The 26,715-nt window shown below is 37.9% G+C and overlaps 1 protein-coding gene across 1 annotated transcript in view; it reads right to left on the reverse strand.

Moving 5' to 3' along the window:
* Positions 1-14,881: 14,881 nt before the first annotated feature.
* The window catches only part of PTCHD4 (patched domain containing 4), a 178,439-nt gene continuing 166,605 nt past the window's right edge, over positions 14,882-26,715 (reverse strand). The window contains exon 3 of the mRNA XM_047857782.1: positions 14,882-16,515. Coding sequence (XP_047713738.1) covers positions 14,882-16,515 — 1,634 coding nt within the window. The remainder of the gene's footprint in view (positions 16,516-26,715) is intronic.

Consider the following 26,715-nt stretch of genomic DNA (forward strand, 5'->3'; position numbering starts at 1 on the left):
TAACCCCTAGTGCGTTCAACCAGCTTTCCAGGTAAGTGTTATCAATAGGCAAATTTGGCAAACATGGCCCTAATTCGGGGGGTTTTGTTTCCTCAGGCTGGAATGTTTTTGCACGCTCTAATCATCCAAATTCTCAGGCCTAGAGATAAGGCACTGCCCCTCATCATCACCCCCTTCCCTGGGCAGACTTCATCCAGCTACTCTCAAACGCCTACTGCTGTTTACAGACTTCTACTGTAGCAATTTTCCAAGTCAAACTGTGGTTTCATATGCCAGTAGCATCAGCATCACCTGGGAACTTAAACATAAACGTTGAGGCCTCATTCCACACCCACTGAATCAGCAGCCCTGGAGGTGGGGCCCAGCAATCGGTGTTCTAACGTGCCTTCCACGTGATTCTGATGTACCCTTCAGTCTGAGAATAATTACTCTATGTTAACGCCCTTCACTTTTGTTGTAGTTAAACGTAGCTGTCTTGCCTCTAGTTGGATTGTCTAAATTCCTTGACGGGTAATAGCTGATTGGATTTTTCTTTGTATTCGTTCTCAGTGCCTGGCACATGGAGAGTATTTAAAATTTGTGTTAAATGAAAGATTTGATGAGTAAATGAGTCCATAGGTAATTATGGTTTGTTGTTGTTGTTTGTTTTTCAGTAAGCTGTCTAGTAAAAGCCATAACCCACAGTGTACATCATAAAGCTGGGTGGATGGTAAAGCTTTTCTGGGATCCTATTGTGTGGCATGGGGGCTCCAAGGCCCAACTGTTCTTACATTTTCTCAAGCTACCATTTGCTCCTTGGTCCTTTAGGCATTTCAGTTCTATAAACTGTGGAAGAATACAAAGAGTTCAGATGAATTACCATCTCAGGTCATTTTATAGACACATGCTAATGTTAATAAGCATGTATCTATAAATGCAAAACGTTTGGTGGGACAATTATTCCATGGAAAAAGTACTGAGTTAGAGACAGGCCAGCTACGAGATTATGCAAGTGCTGTATATGAGGATATGCTGTGAAAATTATATTTTACATACATATCCAGCATTAACCAAAGCTGATGGTTAAAAATGACAACATCTGTCTTTATGATGAGGTATATATATGTGCCTATACAAAACTATCTGAGCAGATGACTGAAGACCAGCTTTCTAATTATGGGAGGAACAGTGATCATGTTTCTATGCATAGGTCACCTGAAATGTTAAATTCCCTGAAATATAAACAAATTTCAAGAACTGTTTGCTAATTAAATTGATGTTTTCATCTGTAGATTAATCTAAATATTGTCGTGAGTTCCTTAGGTAGGATGCATACATGTAGATAAATGTCGTATACTTGAATATCCAGCAATCTAACATAGAGAAAAGCACAAAAGATCAGGGGTACCTGTTCATTTTGCTAAAATTTTCTGTTTCTTCCTCTTTGACACATCTTTCATTATGTCAGTAACGTGAACCAATTAAATCCATTTTTCCCCAGGCCAAAAATGTGGAAAACCAAATCAACCATTCCATCAAGAGTGATTTCCTGACATTCGGTGGTAACAACAGCTAATTTTGCATATAAGAACCACACAACGTGATTATTAAAATATGAATTAGAATATTAGAGTGAATAGATCATGCAAAGAACGAGTGACTGGTTACTGTGATACCCTATCAAACCCACTAACGTGTTCAATTATAGGGCAAAATATGCTAGTGTTTTGACAACTCAAAAGTTCCTGGGTGTCCAGGCTACCTTATGGATGCCGGTTCCACAGAATTAGTTGCATTCATTTCTTCCTTTCTTATCTTCATGTCATTATTTCATGTCATTATTTCATGTCATTATTACCTTTATCCTTGGGGACTATATCATCTTCCCAACACTTTCTTTGGCCCAAGTTTCTCATCTCCAATCTATCTTATGGTTGTATCATTGCAGACTAATGTTTCTAAATCCTGACTCTAATAATAATTTTAAAAAGCCATTCAAAAGTCCATCATATCAAATATGAATTGTCCAGTATGACATTCACGGTCCCTCTGCCAAACTTCTGCTTGTACAAATTAAAATCCTCTACAGGAAACATAACACTTAAGCTAAATTGAGTTCATTGATTCAGGAACACAATCTGTGCTTCTGTTGCTTAATTTCTTTGCTTAGGCTGTGCATACTACCTGGGATGCTCAGGCCAAAAATTTAACCTCACCTGACGTGCTGTCTTATATAGAATGAACGTCTTCCAGGTTTGGCTTTACTAGAGGTAAACTCTCTACCGTCTAGATACTCTTCGTGGGATTCTTTACAAGTTCTTGCTCGTATTTTAGTTATGGATGCCATAGATACCTTTGTCTTGACGTTTATATCTTCACTCAATGTAAGGGCTCTATCAGCACTTGTTGGATTAAATTTGTGGACTTGGTGGTCTAAGCCACTGCCTATTACATTTAGCTGTACGCTGAAATCAATGGGGGGAATGTACAAAAATACTGAGACCTGAGTCCCACTGGTAGAGATACTGATTTAATTTCTCTGGGCTTTGAAATAAAGAAAAAAATATCTCTAGGTCACTCTGATACGCAGAAAATTTGAGGATCAATGGCTCTGCTGATCCTAGGAGTACCCAAAATGTTTTTAGGAGTGTGCACATTGTCCACAGTCTCCTATGGCTACTTGGTTGGTAAAGTTATGTCCCTATCAACTCTGTGAAAAGTTGAAACCTTCAGTCAGCTCCAAAATGTGGCTTCCCCAGACCAAGTCCAATCTTATCTTTAACTCTAAGCCACATTATTGGGAAATGCTTACTTAAGGTTTAAAGGTTGGGGCGCCTGGGTGGCTCAGTCGGTTAAGCATCTGACTCTTGGGTTTGCTCAGGTGGTGACCTCACGGTTTTGTGAGTTTGAGCCCTGCATCAGGTTCTGGGCTGGCAGTGTGGAGCCTGTTTGGGATTCTCTCCCTCTCTCTCTCTCTCTCTCTCTCTGCCCCTCCTCCACTCACACTGTCTCTGCCTCCTCAAAATAAATAAATTAATTAAAAAAATAAGTTAAAATATATCCGTCCAAACTTCCTTCTAATCCCACTTGCTAGTTTTTTGGGAGCACCAATCATTATTGTTATTAAGACACTAATTATAAAAAAAGGAAAAGGCTAGTATATAAATTGAATAGTTTTAAACTATGTACACATATTACACTTTACTGTGATCTCCGAAGTAGAAGCGAATCTTAAGCATATGATTTAAAAATAGTTTTAAGCAGGTTAACCAACGCATGGTCTTAAATTTTGTATTTAGAAAGGGGCGGGGTGGGGGGAGAGAAAAATCTTCTATGCAGCTGTTCTTATCACATATAATTTGTATTTGTATGACTCTGTACAGGCACTTTTTTATGCCTGATTTAGGATGAAAAGATGATATATTGTACCATGGGGATATAGTGCTTGTTTATAATGTTTTCTTTCGTAAAATAATCTATAAAGCAGGGGCAACAATACCTACCCTACTGGGCAGATATTTGAATTGTAACTAAAGCTAATAATTTTGACAGAGATGGTTAGTTTCACTGTATTAGTTGGAGTTGTTTTTTCTGGAAGGTTTTATTCCAACTGGTCCATGTCAGCCCTTTACTCTTGACAGTGAAGGACACTGGGTGTTTCTGAGGTGACCAGGTGGCCACAGGTATCTATGACAGAATATGGATGGTGTTCCACTGTCAAGAGAATCAAACTCATGCCCTAAACTGGCTCTTGCAAATACTATAAACAATAAAGATTAGAAATTTGCATGTTGATGTGAATTTTTGGATCCTAGGAAAAACACAGAAAAGGGGACTGTGGTGTTTACACTGTGTCAACCTTTCACTGCATTCAAACCTGAGAATATATCTCAGAACAAGCTGTCTCTTCATGGCTCCAAGTCCAAATGCAATTCTGGTGATCCTTACTTTCTAATATCCAACTGTGACCACTCTCCTCTGGGTTGCAATGACCTCATCTGTGATACTCTTCACAACTTTGCTTTGCAGTCTGTGTGTCCTTTTGTGTATTCCGTATTCTTCCAGACTGTCTTTATCTATTAGAAACTTATCCAAGCATCAATGTGGATATTGCATAATGGCTTCCGTGAACTTCCCAGGCAGAAGTTTCCTTAACAGATTATACGCGCCTTAAAGGCAGGGGTATGGATATTGGCATTTTTCCCTGAGCCTAGCACAGAGACCGATATAGGGGTTCCTAAGTATGTGCCAAATAAATGCATATAATCTCAAGCAATCTAAGAGTGCTCCAGAAACCTACCCACAGTAAGGCTTGCTCCTAAAATACAACTGAATTTCTGGTTCTATTTCTTCAGGGCCTAATAGCCAATAAACTTTTGGAGATTTAGATTTGTCAACATTTGTTTTGACCTCTTTCAATGTGTTTATTATTAAAAAGAAAAAATCAAAATAGGGGAGCCTGGGTGGCTCAGTTGGTTAAGTGGCCGACTTCAGCTCAGGTCATGATCTCGTGGTCCAACAGTTTGAGCCCCGCATGGGGCTCTGTGCGGACAGCTCAGAGCCTGGAGCCTGCTTCAGATTCTGTGTCTCCCTCTCTTTTTGCCCCTCCCCACTCATGCTCTGTCTCTCTGTCTCTCTGAAAAAAATAAATATTAAGAAAAGAAATACATTAAAAAAACACAAAATAACTAAACTAACAAAAACCAAATAAAACCAGAAACGTTTAGTTCAGTGTTTATTTTCTTCTTCAAGTTTTTCGTTTTTTTCTTTTTCTTACTGATCTCTTTTTTTAAAAGCATCCCTGTCCTTTGGTATTTTTTTTTCCATGTCAGATCACATTGCCTTTTATTTCCCTGTCAAGATGTGTATTGTGCCAGGTTCTAGCATCCCAAGTTATTGGCAAGGACAGTTGGCTTCATCATAGCTGAATTTTATTCTTCATATGGGGCCTTCTTCCTGTGTAATAACTGGTTTTAAAAAATAATCCCAGAAAATAAAATAAAACAAAACAACCACCAAAACAGCCAAATATAGGTCTCACTGATTGATTGTTAAAAAACTCATAGGCATGGGTCACAGGCAGACAAGTCAGAGGAAGAAGGATTCCTTAATTTATTTCATTAAATAGGTACTTGCGAGTGTCTAAGTGGTAGCACCTTAGCTTGGCATTATTAAAAGCAAGTAAGGAGTTTCAGCTTGCTGCCCATATTGAAAACAATGAATAATACTTTTCCAAGACTTCCATGCTTGTAAATATGTTCACCTGTCCAGGTGAATCTTGCTAAATTTTCTTATTTCACCCCTTCCTAGCCATGCTCATTCTTACCTAAAGGAAAACTATGCTTTAGACACTCTAAAAAATTATTTTAAAATGAGAAAGACTGAACATATTAAACAAAGGAATGAAACAAAATAAATTAATGACGAAAATGTTGAATTTAGACAGGAAAATGGCTATGGAGTTAACTCAAACATTTCCATTCAAAATTCTGGGCACTTTTGTTTGAAAAAAATTTAAAAACTATATATAATAAAATGTTATCAGACAGAATTCTTTAGTCATGCAAATAATGTCAATAATGAGCTGACTCTGAAATGACAGGTTTCTAACGTGGATTGTGGATTATGAAATTGTTTCAGTATAATTTTGGCATCAGGTTAACTTAAATCCTGTGAATGTTGGTTATCTATGTATTCCTTGTAATTACACCACATTATTTATCAGAACACAGAGTGAACTCGAGTATTCAAAGATTTAACATTCTGGGTTTCGATGACTTAGAAGTGGTGCTGACAGCTCATGAATAATTTTGCTCAGACTTGGAATTGTATCATATCCATAGATGATAAGGGATGTGCTTTTTGAATGAGCCTGCGTACTGCATGAGAGCCACCAGTCTATTTATTATTGTCTTCATCTCTTTAGCTCTCACGTGATGAGAAAATTGTTGCTCCAAGCATCTTTGCAATTTATGTTCTTATAGTAATACAATGTAATGGTAAAAATTTTTAGGCAAGATTTTTTTTTGAGCTGATTATAAAACGCGTTAGACATGAAGTTAATATCATGGAGGTCATAAAGGGCCATCTAAATATTTTAGTAACACATTAGTAATTTACATGTTGTAGATATTTGTGAATTTAAAGATTAAAAGATGTCTCAGAAATGCCAGGGTATTTTGCCTTTGCTTCAGAATGCCCTATTTTAACCATGTAAATATAACTAATATATATTGTCATGGTATTTTTTGAATGAATTTATTCATCAATTTTTAAAGGATAAAATTTATAAGTTTTGGAACTTGTGATTCTATAATGGACTAAAGAAGTATACATTGTTATGTTACATTGTGATGACATGAGATATTAGGATTAAGAAGTTGAATTGTAGTCTAGAAGAATCTTTCTTTAAAGGATAGGAAGCCCAAAGATCCCAGTGACATTAGATGAAGAAGTCTTGTAGTATGATATTCTGTAAGGCATTTAATATTAATAGGAAACTACAGTGAATCTATCAATATCCTAGTTTGCAGCATTTGGGATTACAATCTAGAAAGAACTTAGCAAAGTCAACTGACCCTAGGAACTAAAGGGTAGCCACCAAATATCACCTATCATTGTTTTCATATGCTAACTGTTCCTTATTATAACTAATGGACATGGATTTTGGTTGTTGTTAAAATAAAAGGTCAGCATAGCCAGTAAATAATTTTGCTTAGTGGCATTACAGTAAATATAACTGAGATGACATTTTTTTACAAACAGCTAAAACTTTATTGTTATTTTTCTTGAGGTTTTCACCTTTAGGCTTTAGATCATAGATTTTTTTTTTTACATCATAGATTTCTTAAATAACATAATGGTGAGAAATTAACTAAAATTATTATATCTCTATGTATCCAAAGTATGAAAATAATAATGAAATTAAGAAGGAACTATCAACAACATAACTTCCTTGATTATGTTATGAGATTAATTACTAATTAAGTATGTTTACATGTGTAAATCTATGGAAAATAATTTATTTCTCTATTTTTATTATATTAGGAAAAACCTAGTTTATAATTTTTTTTTTTGCTTATAGAGCATAGAGACAAATTTTGATAATGGACCAAATTCAGGTAATTTGGAAATTTCTGAAGGACTCTTATAAGAACATTTGCTTGTTAGTAAGATCTGATATGGGTGGGCACTCTGACAGTTTCCTCCTTTGAAGATATTTTGGGATGAAAATATAACTTCAGCAATTTTTTTTTTGATATTGACATTTTTGTTCAAAATTCTTTTTCAAGTGTTCCTTATAAGCAGCTTTAGTTTTATAGTGCAAGGTACAGAATCACAGAGCAGAGAGTTTAAATGGTGTAATAGTGTATTTGCACTATTTTATGAGTGATAAAATGAGGCTGTTTTCATGAATGAGATGTGCTAAGAAACTATATGACATAGAACATTAAAAAAAGAATATTCTTACAGGGAAAGACATCTGAAAATGGTGGTTTGCTATGAGGTTTGTACCGATAAGACACTGGGTCTCATAATACCATACATTTTATCATTCTTCTTTGTTAGAGAAATTAGCATTCTGTTTATCCAGGAGAGCACCTCGGCTTTTGGTTTAGGATAGCGAAGGAAATAAAATGCTCAACTTCTACTTTCATTTCTGCAACTTGTCTATGCATGGGTGAAGATCTTTTCCTCCTAGTAGTTTTCTTCTCCCTGATTGTAATGTTTCCCAAGGTGACCTGTGTTTCAGAATCTTAATTTAGTCAAAAATGATAGTGATCATATCCAGTGGAAAAGAAAACCTAAGTAAAATGCCAAATACTAGTAACTTTGTGTCTTTCTATTTGCTTAGGGTAAATGAGCAAACAAACAGATTGAATTTTCCCTCCATTGATAGGAAGTGCACTTGAATTTTTACTGAGTTACTCACAGATTATTTGATTGTGCACCTCCCTAGGTAGACCACTGCCTCAAAGCCAATGTCAAGGTATTCTCTTTCTGAACCGAGTTTCATGTTCGGAGATGTCTGTAGAGAGACAACCAAAGAACAACTCTGAGAGCTTTCACATTAGTGAACATCATGTTAACCGGAATGCAAAGGAGGACTGCCCAGGGGGTATTCCCTTTACATCTAGATCATCTAGACTTAGAAAGTGAGGGAGATGAGATAATATTGCTTTGTGGCTTTAATGTATTGCCATTTAATCAAAGGTTGCAAGCCATTTCATCTTTAAATACCCTTATGAGGTAGCTTGGAGAGATCTCTGCCCTTTTCAAGCTGTGATAGATTTCCTGTTTAAGAGCAAGAAAGTCGATTGCTGAAAAATACGTCTAATTAATGTGAAAGTCTAATAAAGTTGTTGATTAAAGTCTGCTAAAACTTTGGGATATTTGCATTGGTGAGTTTAAGGTCTAATTTATCAGTACCGAGCACTTTTATGTTTGAGAAGAAAAGATGCCAGAATTTCCCGATTCTCCCTCAAAATAGATGCTGCACATTACACCAGGGTATGGGGGGATATAAGAGTTTGGCCTTTTTCTAGCTCTCTCACTGTGGCTACCAAATAATCAGTAAATCCACTAACTAGAACGATGGAAGACCAGTTTCCAGGTGGATACTGTACTGGCCATCTTACATTAGATGACTTCAATGCTCCCCACAACATAGTGTAGACTGCCTCTGCCCAAATCCAAGTTAATAAATCTACACAAGACTGGAAAACAACACACTTGCCATAAACCCCACTTGTCTTTTATCCATGGCAGTCTCTCCTGATTCCTCCTAGAGTTCTGATTTCTTCACTGTTTTGACAGAGCCCTGTGGGTAATGTGGTTGCTCTAACAATTATGGAAATGGAAAGGAGACCATACCGTTCCTCTATCTGGCCATACCATTAGCCACGTGGGAATCCGGAAGCCAGTTACAAATAACTTCCAAAACCCCCTGTTCAGATAAGTATAAACATGGGACATGGAGTAGGAATCACACACAACCAGTAGATATTCTCACTCCTCTGTTTCTAAAGTTTCCTTCCGATTTTTAAGACTTCATAATTAGCATGACCTGTGAACACTTTCTTAAAACTTCAAGGGGGGAAAAATAGTAGTGACTTTCTGTAATTTATAAAAGTGCAAAATTAGCAATGGTTTTGTAATAAATACTTTATATTAAAAAATATCTACCTTATAGAGGTTCTCAGTTTAAGATATAAGCCCATTTAATTTTGATGGCATCTGTAGAGGTGCGGAAGAGATATTATTATCTACAGACCAGTCATCCATACCATTCTAGTTATGTGATTTTTTACCATATATATATTTCTCTCTGAATAACTTTCCATTTTATAAGAAAAGCAAGTGACTTCTCTATCAGTAACAGAGAAGACCTCATTAAGTACAGAGGAAACGTTAAAAAAATTATTTGTTATGCCTCAAAGATGGACAAAATCAAGGAATGCCAACAGCCATCTCTAGGAATGAATAATGCTTGCCTGGGGGTTTACTTGAAGACTGCCTCTGCCCAAATCCAAGTTAATAAATCTACACAAGACTGGAAAACAACACACTTGTTGTTTTCAAGGAGGCTCCCTAGTGCCCCACTCTTCACCCACAAAACTATCTATGGCTCTGGTTCATGCATGGAAATTCAGAAGCAATTTCCTTGCAAAGATCAGGTTATGAATTTGACAAATAAGAAGACAATCTTCAAGTGAAATATATTGGCATACGACCAATTTTGCTAGCAGTTAAGAGTCTGTAGTTTTGAGGAATGGTGCAATTCTCTGTGCATTATCCTAAACTCTAATATATGTGGAATTTCCCCCACCTCTTCTATCACACCTACTTACCAACATCTTGATTTCTGAGCATGTGGGCTCATTTCCCAACATTCCTTCACACTTATTTCAAATGTTGCCTGAGCCAACTGCACAAAACATTAAGCACAGAACACCACCTCTTTCGTTTCTAACTAAAACATCATGGTGGGGCAAACCTTGGCCATTTAGTTTACAATTCAAAACAATTTACCGCGGTTAAGCCTACATATAGTTCCTCCCATGCTGGACCTGATGCAAAGAATCTTTTTTGTTGTCATTATGATTTTGCTGCTTTCATTTGACTAAATATATTTGCAGTCATGATCTTGAAGACAAATCATTAAAAAAAAATCTAGCTCATTTCCCCTGTACAATATATTGGCAGATCATGGCTTAAAAGGGTTGGTATAAATGCCTGCACCACAGTGATGATGCTGAGTTTTATTTTAGATTCAAGATGGGAAGATTCCAAGGGCATACAAATTCAGCTATAGATAGGTTTTGAGTCAATGTCATAAAATTTGTCACAAAATTGTTTTGTAACACAGAAGGAGCAAGACATATTTTTTTGTTTCTTTGTTTTGTTTTTAAAGGGAATAAAAGTGCTTCTAAATTACTTTGAAAAAAAAATGACGGTTTTCAGGCTCACATTTGAAAAGATTATCAATACCTTTGGCAAACACCAACAGAACAGAGAGATCTCTCTAAAAAGAGGTTGAGCCAATCATTGAGTTCTCCAATTCACAGGAGACAGATCTAAATTTCAGTCGCAAGGTATTGTACTCTCTGGTTCACCGTGAGATCAGCAAACATAAGAAATTAAAGTTGGAATAATTACTGACTAACACGGAATCTGCTATGTTGTTTACCTGGAAGCCAGATTTAGCCTCTAGGATTTTTCAGAGGACATTCTAGAAGAGGTTGCTGCTATTGACACCCAGGGAAGGCAATTTTTAAATTGTCCCCCTTGGGATGAAACTTTCTGTGGACTTTAGGCCGTTGGGACCAAAACCTACAAGGCATTTATGAATAGCTGATATGAGAATTTTAATAAAAGTTGCAATAACCATGAAAATAGTGTTTGTAAAAATCTATGTACTATTAGTAACAATGCATGCATAGTGCCAGGCATTCATAACTATTTGGTTATAAAAATATGTGACTGTAATTATGGTATTTACAGTCAACTTATAAAAATACATGTAATTCTGATGGCAATAGTTAATCCCTAGCTCTAACCACAAGCCTAGAAGGATTGGAAGATTATTATGGGAAAGTGCATGGGTAATTACAAAATGGACAAAGCTCTCACCCTCTCGAATTCAACATTCAAGAATGGTTATTATAGCTTCGTAGGAGCTTCATTTGTCATAATTCTTCTAAACTCACAAGGTAAAACCCAAATTCTCTGGAAATAAATAGGAATCAAATAGGAAAGAAACATTCACATGATACAACCATAGGGAAGAATAATTCTTTCATGGAATATTCATGCACACCTGTCAGAGAGGTTCCCAATCCCTGGAAGAATTCATGGGGCGACATTTAAGCACACCTTTCATTTAAAATATTATGCATGGTCTAGGTTAACCAAATCCCTTTCTGCAATTTAGGTGAGTACCTCTTTGGAGCTTATTAACCATCATGGGGAGTGCAGTTCTTACAGGACTTTCTGATTCAAATTTATAATCTGTTGGAAGAAAATAAATCCACATTGCAGTTTAAATTCAGAAAAGGTGTGTTCTTTCCTTCTTTCTTTTCTTTCTTTCTTTCTTTCTTTCTTTCTACAAACTTTAAAATCTCTTGTTTTAAGAGAAAACCACATTTCAGCAAAGTACAATATTCTACATATATGACATATTTCCCACGGGTTCTTTTCTTCCAGGGTTGATCAGTCATCTTTTAGCAGTAGATGGGTTCCCAATTTGAACGCCGTGAGTACTTCACAAATGGACAAAAACAGTGGGAGTAAACTAGAAAAACTTGAGAGTTAGACATAAGCTATTGAAAAAGGCAGAGGTTGGGCATTACCTACAAATCATGATCTCATATGTTAGGATGTATCTTGGCATTGAGTAATCGGAATATTTGAAAATATCTGTTGCACAGTGAGGTTGGGAGGTCAGATGATGCTCAGTTAGATTCTTTATGGGCTTAAATTACTTCCTAGGACTGAGCTAGGGCATTTTGGATGGTATATTAACTCTTCCAGAACAAGAAATTCCATTTCAGTAAATTATTGCTACAGTTCATTAATGAACACCATGGTATCCTGGAAAAGATAACGACCCTTCCAAAATCCAACCCCTCTTGTCAGTTGAGCAATGAGGAATTCACATTTATTTTACTCACTGTGATCCTTGAAGACATAACATAAAAAAGAACTGTTTTCCTCCATCCACATAGAGACTATCTAGACGCAGGTAGGATACTGGAATTGTCCTGGTGGTGTGGCAATAGATGCCAAACTGTCCTCACATGCATTTGGCAACTGGCATGCTTCATTCGTTCTTTAGAAATCAGACTGCCAATCTTCTTCATATATGGAATATGGAATTGTCTAAGGTAATCAAGAAAAAAAATGACCCAAATAGGCAAGCTTTTTAAAAATTGGTAAATGAATGGAGAATGGTACACCTTGGGCAAACAATGGAGTAATAGTTAATGGGATGTCTCTGTTGATTATTTTCCATCTTTTGAAAGGGATGTAAAACAAATATTCACAAAGGGTGAGTAAACTATGGCAGAAGAATCCCCCTCCTTTCCCTCAAAGCCTAACTCTTCAGAGACTTCTACTTCAGATATGAGATCATGGTCTGCAGGTCTACTAGTATCAAATACCAGTTCATCCCAGCAGAGCTGTTCAGGAGGCAAAAGGCTAGGGTTATCTGTGACGTGAATTTCACAAAGAATAGGAGAACAATAGCTGTGTATGTTTATGTCAATTACTTTGCATACTTGATCTACTGCTATTGTGCCCACATGAACACAAGTGAGAAGACACGAATCATTTCTAATAGAAAGAAACTCAGTAACCTCAAGGTAGGACAAAACAAACTTCACGTAATAAAATAAAATTTCGTTAAATGGTTTTCATTTTAGAGACAGTTCTTCTTTCCCTTAATATCCTGGTAAACTCCTTATCTGGAAAAGTATACTTGTTTTATTGTTTTGTTACTTCATTAATCTATCAACTTCATTTCCAGACTGCAACCAGAATGGAATGGTTTGTATCTCTTTTCTGAACTTAACTGAGTCCAAGAGGTTTTTTTTTTTCTCTTTTCTTTTTTTTTCCTTTTTGTTTCCAGATTTTAATATTTGAAATTCAATTCAAATATACAACTGAAGTTGGTGGGAAACAGTAGCTCTCTTCCAGGTAAAAGAGCTTACTAAATGTTTTTATCATCACTGGACATTTGTTCAGTCCTACCTGAAAATTAATTTATTTTACTGGTTGGCATGGGAAAAGGCATTTTCTAGGAATTTTCTGTGACAGGAAGCACAGCATTAATCCAAGTAAGCACCCAACAGACTAAGTGTATCTGCTGGGGAGCAGTTTTAAACGTTAACTCAATGAAAACATTTACCTCGGTACTTGTTCTGAGAGAGAATTCAGCAGCAGTTACAGTTAACATGACCCGTGGAGAGCTACGAACACCCCAGGGGGTGGGCCAGCTGAGGAGCACTTTCCAGGGAACAAGAACAATGATATCGCAAGAAGCTACAAAACGATATTGCGGTAGTTATAGTGACCACCACTATAGTGATCGTGGTCTGGGTCAATGTTCCAAATATTAATGCAAGGAGCACACTAGACTTTATAGGATTAGAATATTTTCCTTACACTAAGAACCAGTTGATGGCGCATGATGAGTGGTGATGATCCATTTACTCTGTTTCGTTCTACGACATTTCTTAGTTAGATCTCCTTTTTCCTATGTTAATTATCTATATTCCATGGCAGTATATATTCGTCATCTAAAATGAGAACACTGTACCTATGGTATACCTCAACGGTCTCACACACACGCACACAGACACGCACACACACGTGTACCCTATACATACATGTATGGACAGTATGTGTAAAATGTTCATTTGCAGTGGGTAAGCTCTCTGAAAGCAGCCAAATCAGCCTTCCCGAGTATAGCGAACCATTAGACCTCAATGAAAAGCCTTATCAACTATTTAGCTCCAACATGAAATTTTAACCCTTGTCCATGTGGTAATTGGTTTAAATGCCTTTTGTGTTTGTATGTTTTTTTTTTATTTTTTATTTTGTTTTTTTCTGAAGTCATCCAAAGCAAGAATCTCCAAGACTGACATGATACGTAGAATCTAATGGACTCACATCTCTGTTTACTTAGCTTATAACACAGTTGTGTAATATTCTTTCTGTTGAAACACTTGAGTTGTTTTGAGTTGCCATCAATGCATCTATATTTGGCTAAGGCAGGTTTGACTTTCTAGAGAAAGTCCAGCCCATCTGCAAATGGACAGCTTCTTCTACACAAACATCAATGTTCACTAAAGACAAATCTAAGTATATGTATATATGGTATATATACATATATATGTACACGTAAAATGGATTGGGAAGTCCTTTGGTTTAGACGGGATTAAATATGTACTTCCCAAGTGCATAGGTTTCCTTTGACCAACCTGTTCAAAACACAAATAAGAAAAATGCCATGGCAATTTTGACATTTACTGTCTTTTCCCCTATTTAGAGGCCCCCTTTCTACTCCTCTCCATCTTTCTTAAGCATTTTATTTTTAAAAGCAGTGAGATCTTTTGGCCTTCCAACGCTTCATTCGTTTGTCCATTCCTTGGAAGAGCTCTAAGATCACATCCCCAAACTTATCTTTAGTGGAGAACAAGGTTGTAAAGAACATTTCCCTCTTCTTTGATTCTCTCTTCCCCCCAGGAAGCGGACACCTTGATGTGTCATGAACAATTCACTCTTGATCTGACTTTCCTTGTTACCCCTGGCCAGCCCAAGCAGCTGAGGAGTGAGCTTTACTCTCCCTGCATCATTGTGCAATACTGGAAAAGAAAAATAATCCATTTGTCTACACCCTTCAGACTGTAGTGACATGATCAGGGTTCTCTTGAATCTCTATGCATTCAATTTCTTCTCTCTCCTTCCGTTTGGCGCGTTTCTTTTTCTTGTGGTGCTTTTTGGAAGGGGGGAAAAAGGTTAGGAACACGGGTAAGATAACAAAACAGTGCAGAAGTGTGCAACCCCCAGTGAGCAGCAAGCATTTGAACAGTGTGAAGGTCAGGTTTGAAGGCACAAATAGGAGGGGGACCAACCCAATAAGAAAAGAAGTAATATTTTGCAAAATGGCTGTCCCATGTTCTTGTAGGGAGCTTTTTATACATTGTGTTCGGGTGTGCTCAGTTGCTAGTACAAATGTGTAAAGCAGTGGTGCACAGTGGTCAATGGCAAAATTTAAAGTGTAGATAAGGCACAAGATAGAAATGCAATCCATGTCGACATTCCATAGTGTCATTAAGCCCAGAACGCCCAGCTCAATTGAGGTGACACTAAGAATTAGCCAGAAGTTTCCCAGAGGGTGGATCACTAGGAAAAAAGTCAGGATTAACACCAGGAGGACACCAAAGCCTGCAATCAGAACAGGCACTGTGACAGACAAGCCATAATGATCCGTGAACACAAAGGAGGGGTTGAACACGATGAATCGGATGCTCTTTGACAGGGACAGGGGCCTCAATTTTTCCAACACTTCTATGACTTCCTTCTGCTTGTCTCTGCTAGTCCTGGCCACCAGATACAAGCGAGAAGCGATAATATTGTTTTCATCCCCTGCTTTGGAGAAGATGATATCATTTCGAAAATGCTGGAATTCTGGCTTTTTTAAAAATGAACTTTGTAGGACACTGATAAAGTCACTCTTGTTACTGGCACTGATGTTGCTAACTTTCAGGAACTGGTAATACTGCTCCACCCAGGACACTGCAGTGAACCCACTACAGAGCCTCCTCAGATCCTCCTGGACGCTGCTGTTCCAGTACTCCAGCGGCTCGTAGATGTAGAATCCTATCACCGGGCTATAGTTGCTGAAATATTTCTGCTGAACCATGGCGTAGGAAACACTCGGAGAATCACTGGCTAGTAGATTGATGATGCTGGCCCTGTCGCTGATCTGCAAGCACCCCATGAAGGAGAAGGAGGCATAAATGAGATAGAGGATGACGACAAACGGCTTCACGTAGATATTGGTAATCCATTCGTTGTAGTGTTCGCGTAGGAAGTGCTGAATAAAATGGTGCTGGTAGGGGTTCGTCTCATGATGGGATGTCTGTTGATGCCCGTCACTCATCACCGTCTGGAACCACACAGGTTTTCGGTCCAGGTACTCCGCGGAGGGGATCTTACAGCAAAAGATGCTGTGGTAGCGGTTTTGCTCTAGTTGGCCCGCGAAGACCAGACAGGAGCCAAAGAATGAGAAAATGTAGAAGTAGTTCAACAGAATGGAGACACACATGTTCTGACAGAAGACCTTCACAGCCTCTATGTTTGTGAATGGGCTGGCACCCATGCCAAAGGTAATGAAGTACAAGGAGCTGGTCATGGTATAGGTGACCATCACATCAGAATAGGCATCTGCAACCCTGTCTTTGAAGGGTAAATTCTCTCTTGTTCTGCGCCATCCGGACAGAAGCTCAAACACTCCTTTAGTTCCATGACCTAGTTTTTTTTAGAAAAGAGAAAGAATCATTGTTTTTATTTCCTCCTATGGCTCAAGTGAGCTCTTTATAGACTATCTATGCTAAGCAGCACTTTATACTCTAATCTTCAAAATGCTATGATCCTCGTATCAGGGTCTCAAAATCTGAGTTATGCAACAGGATATAGTTAGTCTGGGTGTCTATTTTAGCGAAGTCCAAGTTAATCGGTGTTCTGGATAAAATTAAACATGTACTGTCTGTCTTATTAATTTTACAAGTCGTAAGTATAATTGACATTATTATGTGATTCCCACCCCCACGCCCCCGCCCCAGACACATGCTGTCTACCTAAGTGGATCGTAAGTTGTAAATGGCAGGGACTGTTATTCATACATCTTCAAATGCCCCACTTCAATTGACGGCTCGATCAATTGATGTATTGACTGACAGTCCCTAACCTCCATTTCAAGCTGACTTATGGGCTGATTTAGGAAATTATAAGATGATTTTAAACACTTAAAAATCACTTAAAATTGATTTTGCAATGTTTAATAATCTGCTTGGTGGCCAAATGGCTTAGAAACCAATTCTTATAGATTTGATTAATTAACATTGGGTGTGAATTGAAAAAATCTACCAGGTCGCATAAAAGACAGGGGAAGACCTTCAGAGAAGAGATCATAGCAAGTATTTCCTTTGGGTTCCTCACAGAGCTTTTATTCACACAGTATGAACGCTAACATTTACTTCCTTAAAGTGGATGTGGAATGCTTATTTTTAATCAGCTTCTGTGCATTCTTTAATAGGCGTAAATGAGCAAAAGCTTTATTCCACAAATATTACTTGAGCACCTGCTATGTACCAGATACTGTTAGATATTGAACTGCCACCACCCTCTCCGCTCCCCACCTTGCCTGCTTCTTCACCCACCCCAGGCATTTAAGAGCTCTGAAGATACCACCACTTGCTTCCTTACCAGCCAAAGCAGAAAACAGCTGGGAAAGCTGAGGGACTATGCTATACCTTCAATTTCCCTCTTTTTTACTTCCCTGAATTAGCTCTGTCAATTACCATCCACAATGTACCAATTGGTAACTTTCTGACTGAGAGAAAATCTTCATGCATCACTCTTGCCCTTGTAGGCAAAGCAATACTACACACAAACCTTTTCTATGAATGGATACAAGCTGTGCTTGGGCTCTTCTCCAAGAAATCCATTAGAGGAGGATGTAGCTTAAAGGCACAGAATGACCTAGTTCAAGAAAACTTGGAAAATGGACTTTGTGGGACACCTAGATATTGGAGCAACTCACCTAGCAATGCTTTAACAAACATAATGGCTGAGGTCTTACTATAATCACTGATCTTGTGTTGTTGATAGAGTTGCTAATTGGCGTACATAATTTTCCCCTTTGTTACTTTTATTTGGGACTACAATGGGCACAATTAAAAACCATTTCTCAGCCTACCTTTCAACTCGAGGTGGTTCATATGATGTATTTCTGGGTAATATAACTGATAGTCACCTAAGGATGCTTATTAGAAAACCAGAGGCTTTGCGGTAAATGGTATCATGGAGCCACCAATAAGAGCCATGGCCTACCATCCTTTCTAATTATCTTTATTTTTATTTTTTTACATTTATTTATTTCTGAGAGAGCACTAGTGGGGGAGGGGCAGAGAGAGAGAGAGAGAGAGAGAGAATCCAAAGCAGGCTCCAGGCTCTGAGCCATCAGCACAGAGCCCGACGTGGGGCTCGAACACAAAAACTGTGAGATCATGACCTGAGCTGAAGTCAGATGCTCAACCGACTGAGCCACCCAGGCGCCCCTCTAATTATCTTTAAAGAGAACCTAATCTCTGCTTATCTAAGCCACTGTAAGTAAGGTTATCATATACAGTTGAACTTTTTCCTAACCAACAAAGCTTTGTAGGTGAGTTAACATTTACTTAGACCTCTTTTATGAGGAGCTAAGAATTCTTGCTTTATAGTTAATTTGACTCTAGTATTTATAGGTTTAAATATATATAATGCTAATATTTGATTAAAAAAACATTGGTTCATCTCTTTTGGGAGTTTTTAAAATTAATTATTGTTACTGCATTGGGGTTGTTCTTATCCTAAATATAAATCTATTGATTCTCCAAAGTTCTCTCTTCTGGGTCTCCAGTCAGAAAAGATAAATTTATCCTAGCAAATAGAAAAGATTAGGCAAATTGCATTTATGTATAAGGTAAGTTTTTTTTGTTGTTGTTATTTTGGAGGCAATGATCTATTACTTATTACATTTAATTACTAGCTCAACATGTGTGTGCATTGCATTAGGTCTATAACTCTTTAATTTTTAAAAAATGTTTATTTTTGAGAGAGAGTGAGAGAGACAGACAGACGGAGTGTGAGTAGGGGAGGGGCAGAGAGAGAGGGAGACACAGAATCTGAAGCAGGCTCCAGGCTCTGGGCTCTAGGCTCTGAGCTGTCAGCACAGAGCCTGGCGTGGGGCTCGAACCCATGAACCATAAGATCACGACCTGAGCTGAAGTCAGATGCTTAACCGATTGAGCCACCCAGGAGTCCCAAGTCTAATACTTCTTAACATCATTAATTCTTCATTTCTATCTTCTGCAAGACTCCTTGACAAAACAGAATACTGGCTCTTTCATTCCCTTGACAAAAACATAATATTAGAATATTAGCTGAAGTAATTAAAAGAATTCTTTTAATTAGAGCACTTCTCTTCTGAAATGAGGACTCTTGCTATCTTTGTAGTTATAAGGGGGAGAAGGCTACATGGGGCTACAGCTAAATTTGGCTTTCCTTTACTAATGGTCACTTTTGTGAATATTAGGTACACTATGTAGGCCAGACTGTTGCTTTATATAGTACAAAGGTCTGTATGTGTGGGAAGATGATGCTAAACTATATTAGGTTAACTAACCACTTTAAGTGTGATAAAGTGAAAACTGAAAACATAATTTCCAAACTTTGTTTGGAGAGGACATTTTATCCCATTCATAGGTTTGGATATTTTACAGACTATTCCTACGGGTAGGAATCATTTGATTCTCACCATAATCTGGCCATTTCCTTGCTGGTCTAATCTATGACCTGCTTCAGCTAGGGTAGTCTTTCTTCTCACCATGAACCTGCCCATGATCGGTCTTAAGTTCTTAGTTTTATTCATGCTTTTTTCTCTGTCTTGCAATACCTTCTCCTTATCGCTGGTCATATGGACGTTTTGTCCATCAATCTGTTAAGTGTCAGCTCAGTTCTCTTCTTTGCCAGGAATTCATCTCCGACAATTCCAGACATATTGATTTTTTTTCTGTTCCTTAAAGTCTTACTGCACTAATTAGTTACTCATTTTGGCACAAAACCATGTGCTGTTCTGCTCTGGAACAAAATGGTTTTCCTAGGATATGTTCTATTTCTTTGGTTAGACTGCAAATTCTTCAAGGTCAGGGAATACATTTTATGCTTCGCAGAACAATCTGGCAGAGTTATAGATGCCCAGAAGATGCCCACTAATTTCTTACTGAATTAAATCAATTCTTGATTCTAGATGGGTCATAAAAATGTATTTTTTCATTACTTATTCTAAGATTTATTATGCATCTTTATATCTACATTGTGTCCAGAAGTATACATTTTTCATTCAATTCAACCCAATATGTATTTATTTTGACTTGTTACACATGAGTACCTAAACTAGTCAATACATAAAACATAAAGGTAAACAAGAAACACACTATTTTCCAATATCTGTCAGACCAGAAGGTCATTTTTACTTGGGTAATTCTGAGACAGAGATTATAGATATGAATTTTATAAGCTCTCCTGTAGGATGTTCAGAAGAATTTCCTGACCTCTACTAACTAGATGTCAGTAGCACACTCCACAATTGTGAGAACCAAATATGTCTCCAGACATTGCCAAATGCTGACTGGGGGACAAAATTGCACCCAATTGAGAATTACTGGTGTAGTTAAAAAAAAAAAGTACACACACACACACACACACACACACACATATATGTATTTTAATCACCTTTTCCTGATTGTAAAAACAGGACATACTTCCATCAAAAAAATTGGGAAAGATGGAAAAAATAATGGTTCAAAGTTATTTTATATTCCTGCAACACAGATAATTGCTGTTAACAATTTGGCATATTTCTGCCAGTTTTGTATGTATACAAGTATGTATTAAACTTATCCATCCATCCATCCATCCATCCAGATTGGTAACTACTTAATTATCTAACAGAACAGGGCTCCTGTAAAGAGAAATTAGAATTTGGGATTACTCTTGTCGCTATCCAGTTGTCCTGTCAACTGTGGGAAGCCTGTTTCCAAACCTCTGCAGTGTTTTCTCTCTTGGTTTCTTACTTTTGACTTTGGGTTCCATTCTGAGGCTAAAACCATTTTTTGAACATCTACTCACTTGAAAGAAGCCCAGCTATTTCCCATAGCTTTTTAAAAGTGTATATTCACTAGTTTTCCACACTTGCCAAGGGTCCTATTGCAATTCAGACAAGATACCTGAAATTAAAGAAAGTGACCTACCATCACAGATGATGATGATAGTGTGGCTTGCCCCACTGGACCATGACCTGAACTAATTCTATCGTATTTCCTTTTGGTGCCTTAGTCCTGACAGTTTGTTGTTTCTCTCCCATTCCTGCACAAATCCTTAATCTCCACCTAAGGCCTCTGCTTTATGAACCACTCCATTCGAGTTGCTGACTGGTGAGAGACATAGACGTGAGCCGTTAACTGGATTGTAAAGAATAACCGGAATTCTAGAGGGTGGGTGATGGGTATTGAGGAGGGCACCTTTTGGGATGAGCACTGGGTGTTGTATGGAAACCAATTTGTCAATAAATTTCATAAAAAAAAAAAAAAAGAATAACCGGAATTCTTTCTAAGCGGAGATGAATGCTATGGACTGTGAAAACACACCTGGTTCTTTCTGAGGGATCAGGGAAAGCTCCAAAAGTTTCTGACACATAGAGGATGATGCAGTCTAGACTGATTGTAATAACATGAATTCAGGCACAAATGCCTGTAAATCAAGAGGAGGTGGTTGTGGTTTGAATATTAGCTTGTTGGTATAGCCGGTTATGCCATTGCTGGAACAATGCATTTACTATTTCAGGAGATGACTGCCAAACTTTGATCATGATTTCCTTCAATTATTAGCATATATTTGCAAACTATATTACAATACCATAATAAGCGGCTCGACTGGGATAACTAAGCTTTCTCTTGGCAAAGTTTCATGAAAAAACAGAGAACTCTTAAAAATGCTTTGGACAGGGGCGCCTGGGTGGCGCAGTCGGTTAAGCGTCCGACTTCAGCCAGGTCACGATCTCGCGGTCCGTGAGTTCGAGCCCCACATCAGGCTCTGGGCTGATGGCTCAGAGCCTGGAGCCTGTTTCCGATTCTGTGTCTCCCTCTCTCTCTGCCCCTCCTCTGTTCATGCTCTGTCTCTCTCTGTCCCAAAAATAAATAAACGTTGAAAAAAAAATGCTTTGGACAGAGTTGGAACCGGGAGGACAATTCAAGGAGGGCAATGAAATAAAAGATTTGAGTGTATGTGTGTATATTTAATACTCCAAAAGTCTTCAGCAATGTTGTTGGAGACCTCTTTCCAAATGAAAGCAAAGGGAAGCCTTGTGCAATAACAAGTGAAACTTACATGACACCTGGCTAAAACAAAATCTGGATATTGAACCAGCATTTGATTAGTATTAGGAATATTACTCTATTTGACAATAATTTAACAATTTCTCCTATTTACAATGGATAAATATGACAAAAAAATGAAGATTATGTGGATTCTTCTTTTGGTCATGGTATTGTAGGTCAGCCAGAGAGAAAATTTTGAATGGTTAAAATTTAAGAACATACACTTTTGTTACCAAACAAAACTGATTTCAGTCATAAATGAGCTGAACAATATTCAGAATGGGTTGTAATTCCCTTGAGCCCGAAGTAATCACTTTACAGACAACTAAACAGGACTTCTAAAGTAAGACAGATGTTCTCTGAGAACAGATTCCTTCCCACATTTAACAACACTTCTCTAAACTCTTGTATTCCAGTGTAAATTTCCATACTGTGATTGTACCTACAGTGACTTAGGAAAACTCTGGTGACAGGGCTAGGCCTCAAATGACTTCCTTCAAAGGAAGTATTGTTCATCAGTAAATGCAATACAAATTTGACAGTTTCCATGTCAATCCCAAACCCAATCTCTCCCCAAACCAGAATTCCAAAGAAAATACTTTTAACAAGGATCAAATCTAATCAGAACTAATTGTAACTGATTCAATTAGTACTCCCTACTGGGCTTTTCTTGATATATTACTTTAATAAGCACCATCTGTGGGCTTCTAATTCTTTCTAATAAGCTGAATTAGAATTCTCTTCATTTGCCTCGAGGAGATGTACTAGTGGGCCTCCCTTTATACTTGAATATGTCAAGCCTTCTTCAGGTCATGAGAGTTTGATATCTCTGGTTTCAGCAACATAAGAAATAAGGCAAAAATAATATTCCTTCTTATGATCTGCTCCAGAGAAATCTTTTTATTTCTTTAATCTCATTTATTTATTTCTTTAATCTCATTTATTTCTGCTTTGGTTGGCTATGTTTTCAGTAACTGTGTTTGTGGAAATCACCCTTAAGCTCAGGTGGAAAAGCATATTTTGATTTTCTACTGGGCTCTCAGGCTAGGTGACTTCCCAATACTAATCAAATGAATAAATAATGAATGAAAAAAATAAAATCCAGCCAACTGAGCCAGTAAAGCAGCTAACAGCAGCAACAACAACAACAGCAACAACAATAACAACAACTCCACCCCCCCCCCCCACCACAAAATCTGGATATTGAATCAGCATTTTTAGTTACCATTCACCTGTTCAGCATTATATGGGATACTCATCCATTGTTCCTTCTGTTAGTTGGCTGTTCCCACTTGTATTTTAAAGATACCACTCAAACATGATCTCATCTCTAATATCTTCTGCTTGCCCTCTTCATCCTTAATTCACATGCTTAGAAGCCTCTCTGCATTCCAACACATATGGTAATGTCAACTAATAAAATTATCCATCGGTGTGCCTGTTTTTTTTATGTAAGTCTGTAAGGCCCTCACTGTCTAGGGTAGGCACTATCTTTTCCATTTTTATATTTCAATTATTTGACACTAATTGGCGCTCCATAAATTTTTGTGAAATTGAATTGGCCATGATCTGTGTCTAGTCTTAAAGATATTCTTAAGGGGCGCCTGGGTGGCTCAGCCAATTAAGCATCTGACTCAGTCTCAGGTCATGAGTTTGAGCCCTGTGTTGACAGCTCAGAGCCTGGAGTCTGCTTTGGATACTGTGTCTCCCTCTCTGTCCCTCCCCAACTCACACTCTGTCTCTGCCTCTCTCTAAAGATAGATAAACATTAAAAAAGATATATTTTTAAGTGTGCTTACAGTGATTATTACTAACAACTCTATATTTAGCATAAGTGTCTGTGAAATAGAAATTCCTTCATTTTACTGAGAAGGGCACTTGAGTGTTACCTTGGTGGTGATTCTATGGCAGAGGCAATGATAGGTATCAGTGACGTTCAATTGCAAAGTAGCATGTAATTCGTTAATTTGGTTCAGCGTTACAAATGTCTGAGAAATGGAATATCAAATTAAAAAGCTTGTTCTAAATTGTTATTTGGCAGGGTAGAAATGATTTTGTAAAGTACTCCTGCTCCCTAAGAGATGGATTTTTTTAGACATTTTCTAATCCTCATAATCTCTCACCTGGAGGTGGTGATCAGTGTGTATTTTAGACTGACTACTTTTAATCAATGTTCATCAGAATAAACAGGTGATTATCAAGCTCTATACACAAAGGATGGCCAGGGCTCTTGCCTTTTGATACCTATATAGCCTAAAAGACATAGAGTAGGATGTTATTTAACAGGAATTTTTTTAAAAAAAAAATGTTTAGTTATTTATTTATTTTGGGAGAGAGAGATAGAAAGTGGGCAGGGGAGGGGCAGAGAGAAAGGGAGACAGAGAATCCCAAGTAGGCTCTGCACTGCCAGCGTGGATCCTGACGTGGGCCTTCAATAGGCAAACCAGGAGATCATGACCTCAACTGAAATCAAGAGTCAGAGGCTTAACAGGTTGGCCCAACCAGGTGCCCCTCAACAGGAATTTTCTTTTTTCTTTTCTTTTCTTTTTTAAATATGAAATCTATTGTCATATTGGTTTCCATACAACACCCAGTGCTCATCCCAACAGGTGCAAGCTGCTGTTGCCAGGGGCATATTTGATTGTTTTACCTGAAACTTGTGATGGTGTCGTGCAATGGGGGTGGGGCTAGCTTCATATTACTGTTACCCAGGAAGTGACTTCTCTTGAAATGTCCCCATCCAGGCTAAAACGCATGGTAAAGAGGCACCATATTGCAATGAAAAGAGGAATTAGAAGGAATCTGAACAGCCACTCTTAGCACTTAGTAGGAGGTTAGAGGATTTTATTAGGTTCCTAAGGAGAAAAAAAATGGAATTTAGTAACAGATTCTTACTGTATGTTTTTTCAGAGCCGTTGTGTATTTTATACATATCCTAATGTATAGAAAAGGGCATATAGTCTCACTCCAGAGTTGCATTCCATCATTTTTGCTAATTTATTTTGTAGTTCTACATAAAGTTGAATGTAAAGAATCTAATAAGTGTGTGTGTGTGTGTGTCCTCACATACACATGTGAGTATATGTAGATCTCAATATACATATGAGAGAGAGAGAGAGAAAGAAGGGGAAGGAAATAGCAATAGAGATAGGGAATGGGATTGTTTCAAAACCTGGTGACTATTGCAGCTAAAGTTTTAATACTCAGAGGGGTCAAAACTAGGTAGACAATGTGGTTACTAGCACATCCCCAGAGTTAGATTGATTGAGTTCAAATCTCAGGACCCTTTCTTCGTAGCTCTGTGACCTTGGGCAGGTTGTTTTTTTTAAACCGATCCATATTTCAGTTTCCTCACCTATAATGAGATAACAATGGGGGCTACATCATAGGATTGTTATCAGTTTCAGACAAGTTAACATATGCGCTTGGCACACGGTAAGTGCTCTATTGAATGGAAAAATTTGGTGCTGGCAACAGGAGGTTGTTTGCATCAAGAACATTCCAAATCATTTGCCTTGGAACGCCACCTTCTGAATGCAGCTTGGTTTTTGCTATCTTTACCACCACAGCTGAGTTGGCTTTTGGGGGGGGATCCCCAGTGCTCTCTTTTCAGCTTTTCTTGCTGTGGCGCCTCCAGTGCTGCCAGAAGCTGAAGCAATCCTGCAGAGCCAGCGTGCATACGATGGCTTGCTTTCTCGTCCTCTCCCTCTTTCTGGTATTCCCATTCAGGGGAAAAAAGACTACAAGCAAGCTATTTGTTTTTTTCTCAATGCTCTCCATGTCTTTCAAGTTCTATGAAATGAAGATACATTGCTTTTGAGAAAGAGAAAAGCAGCTGTCAAGTTGGCCTTGGGTGTTGCCAGGCCCTGGTCTGGCACCCACAGTTAGGCTTAGCGTTGACCACAGACAGTCTAGTCTAGCAGAATTGCATCAGATAAGACCAGTCTGACTGAGATGAATTGAGATAAAACAACACCATCTCATGATTATGACCGAATATAAGCAAAACATAAAAACAAAACCAAAAAACCGCCATAAAATGGACCAAACACCTTCTAATGTCAAGAATGGTAGGAGTGATTGCTGTTTCTTTGCCAATCACAGTTTAGTCTTCATCTCCTGGTCTTTAGTCTGGTCTTCTTGCCTTCTAGGTGTCAGTATTATTAAGATAACTGATCACAGAATTATCCTCTTTTCTTGATAGTGACCAACCGTGCTGTCTTGAACCCTCTTCCAAATCACCTAACACATGCAAAAATCATAAGTCCATTCTAATACCTTATTCCTGAATTGTTCCACAGTCCCCAATGGTATGTGTTCTTCCTCAATGTAATGAGTTGGTTAATCCAAATTTCTTCATTTATAGTAGTATTCCTGGTGGTCCTTGACTGGGGGGGGCATTGGCATATTATTATGAATAGGTGTTTTTGGAAAACAAAATAAGTTAAAGCTTTTGTTGTTGACTTTAAGTTGATTTCTTTGAGTTTAGGAGTTAGAACAGGAGTACTGAGTCAGAGTTAAGCGCTGGAAG

The sequence above is a fragment of the Prionailurus viverrinus genome, chromosome B2 (genome assembly GCF_022837055.1).
Source record: "Prionailurus viverrinus isolate Anna chromosome B2, UM_Priviv_1.0, whole genome shotgun sequence".
NCBI classification, from domain to species: domain Eukaryota; kingdom Metazoa; phylum Chordata; class Mammalia; order Carnivora; family Felidae; genus Prionailurus; species Prionailurus viverrinus.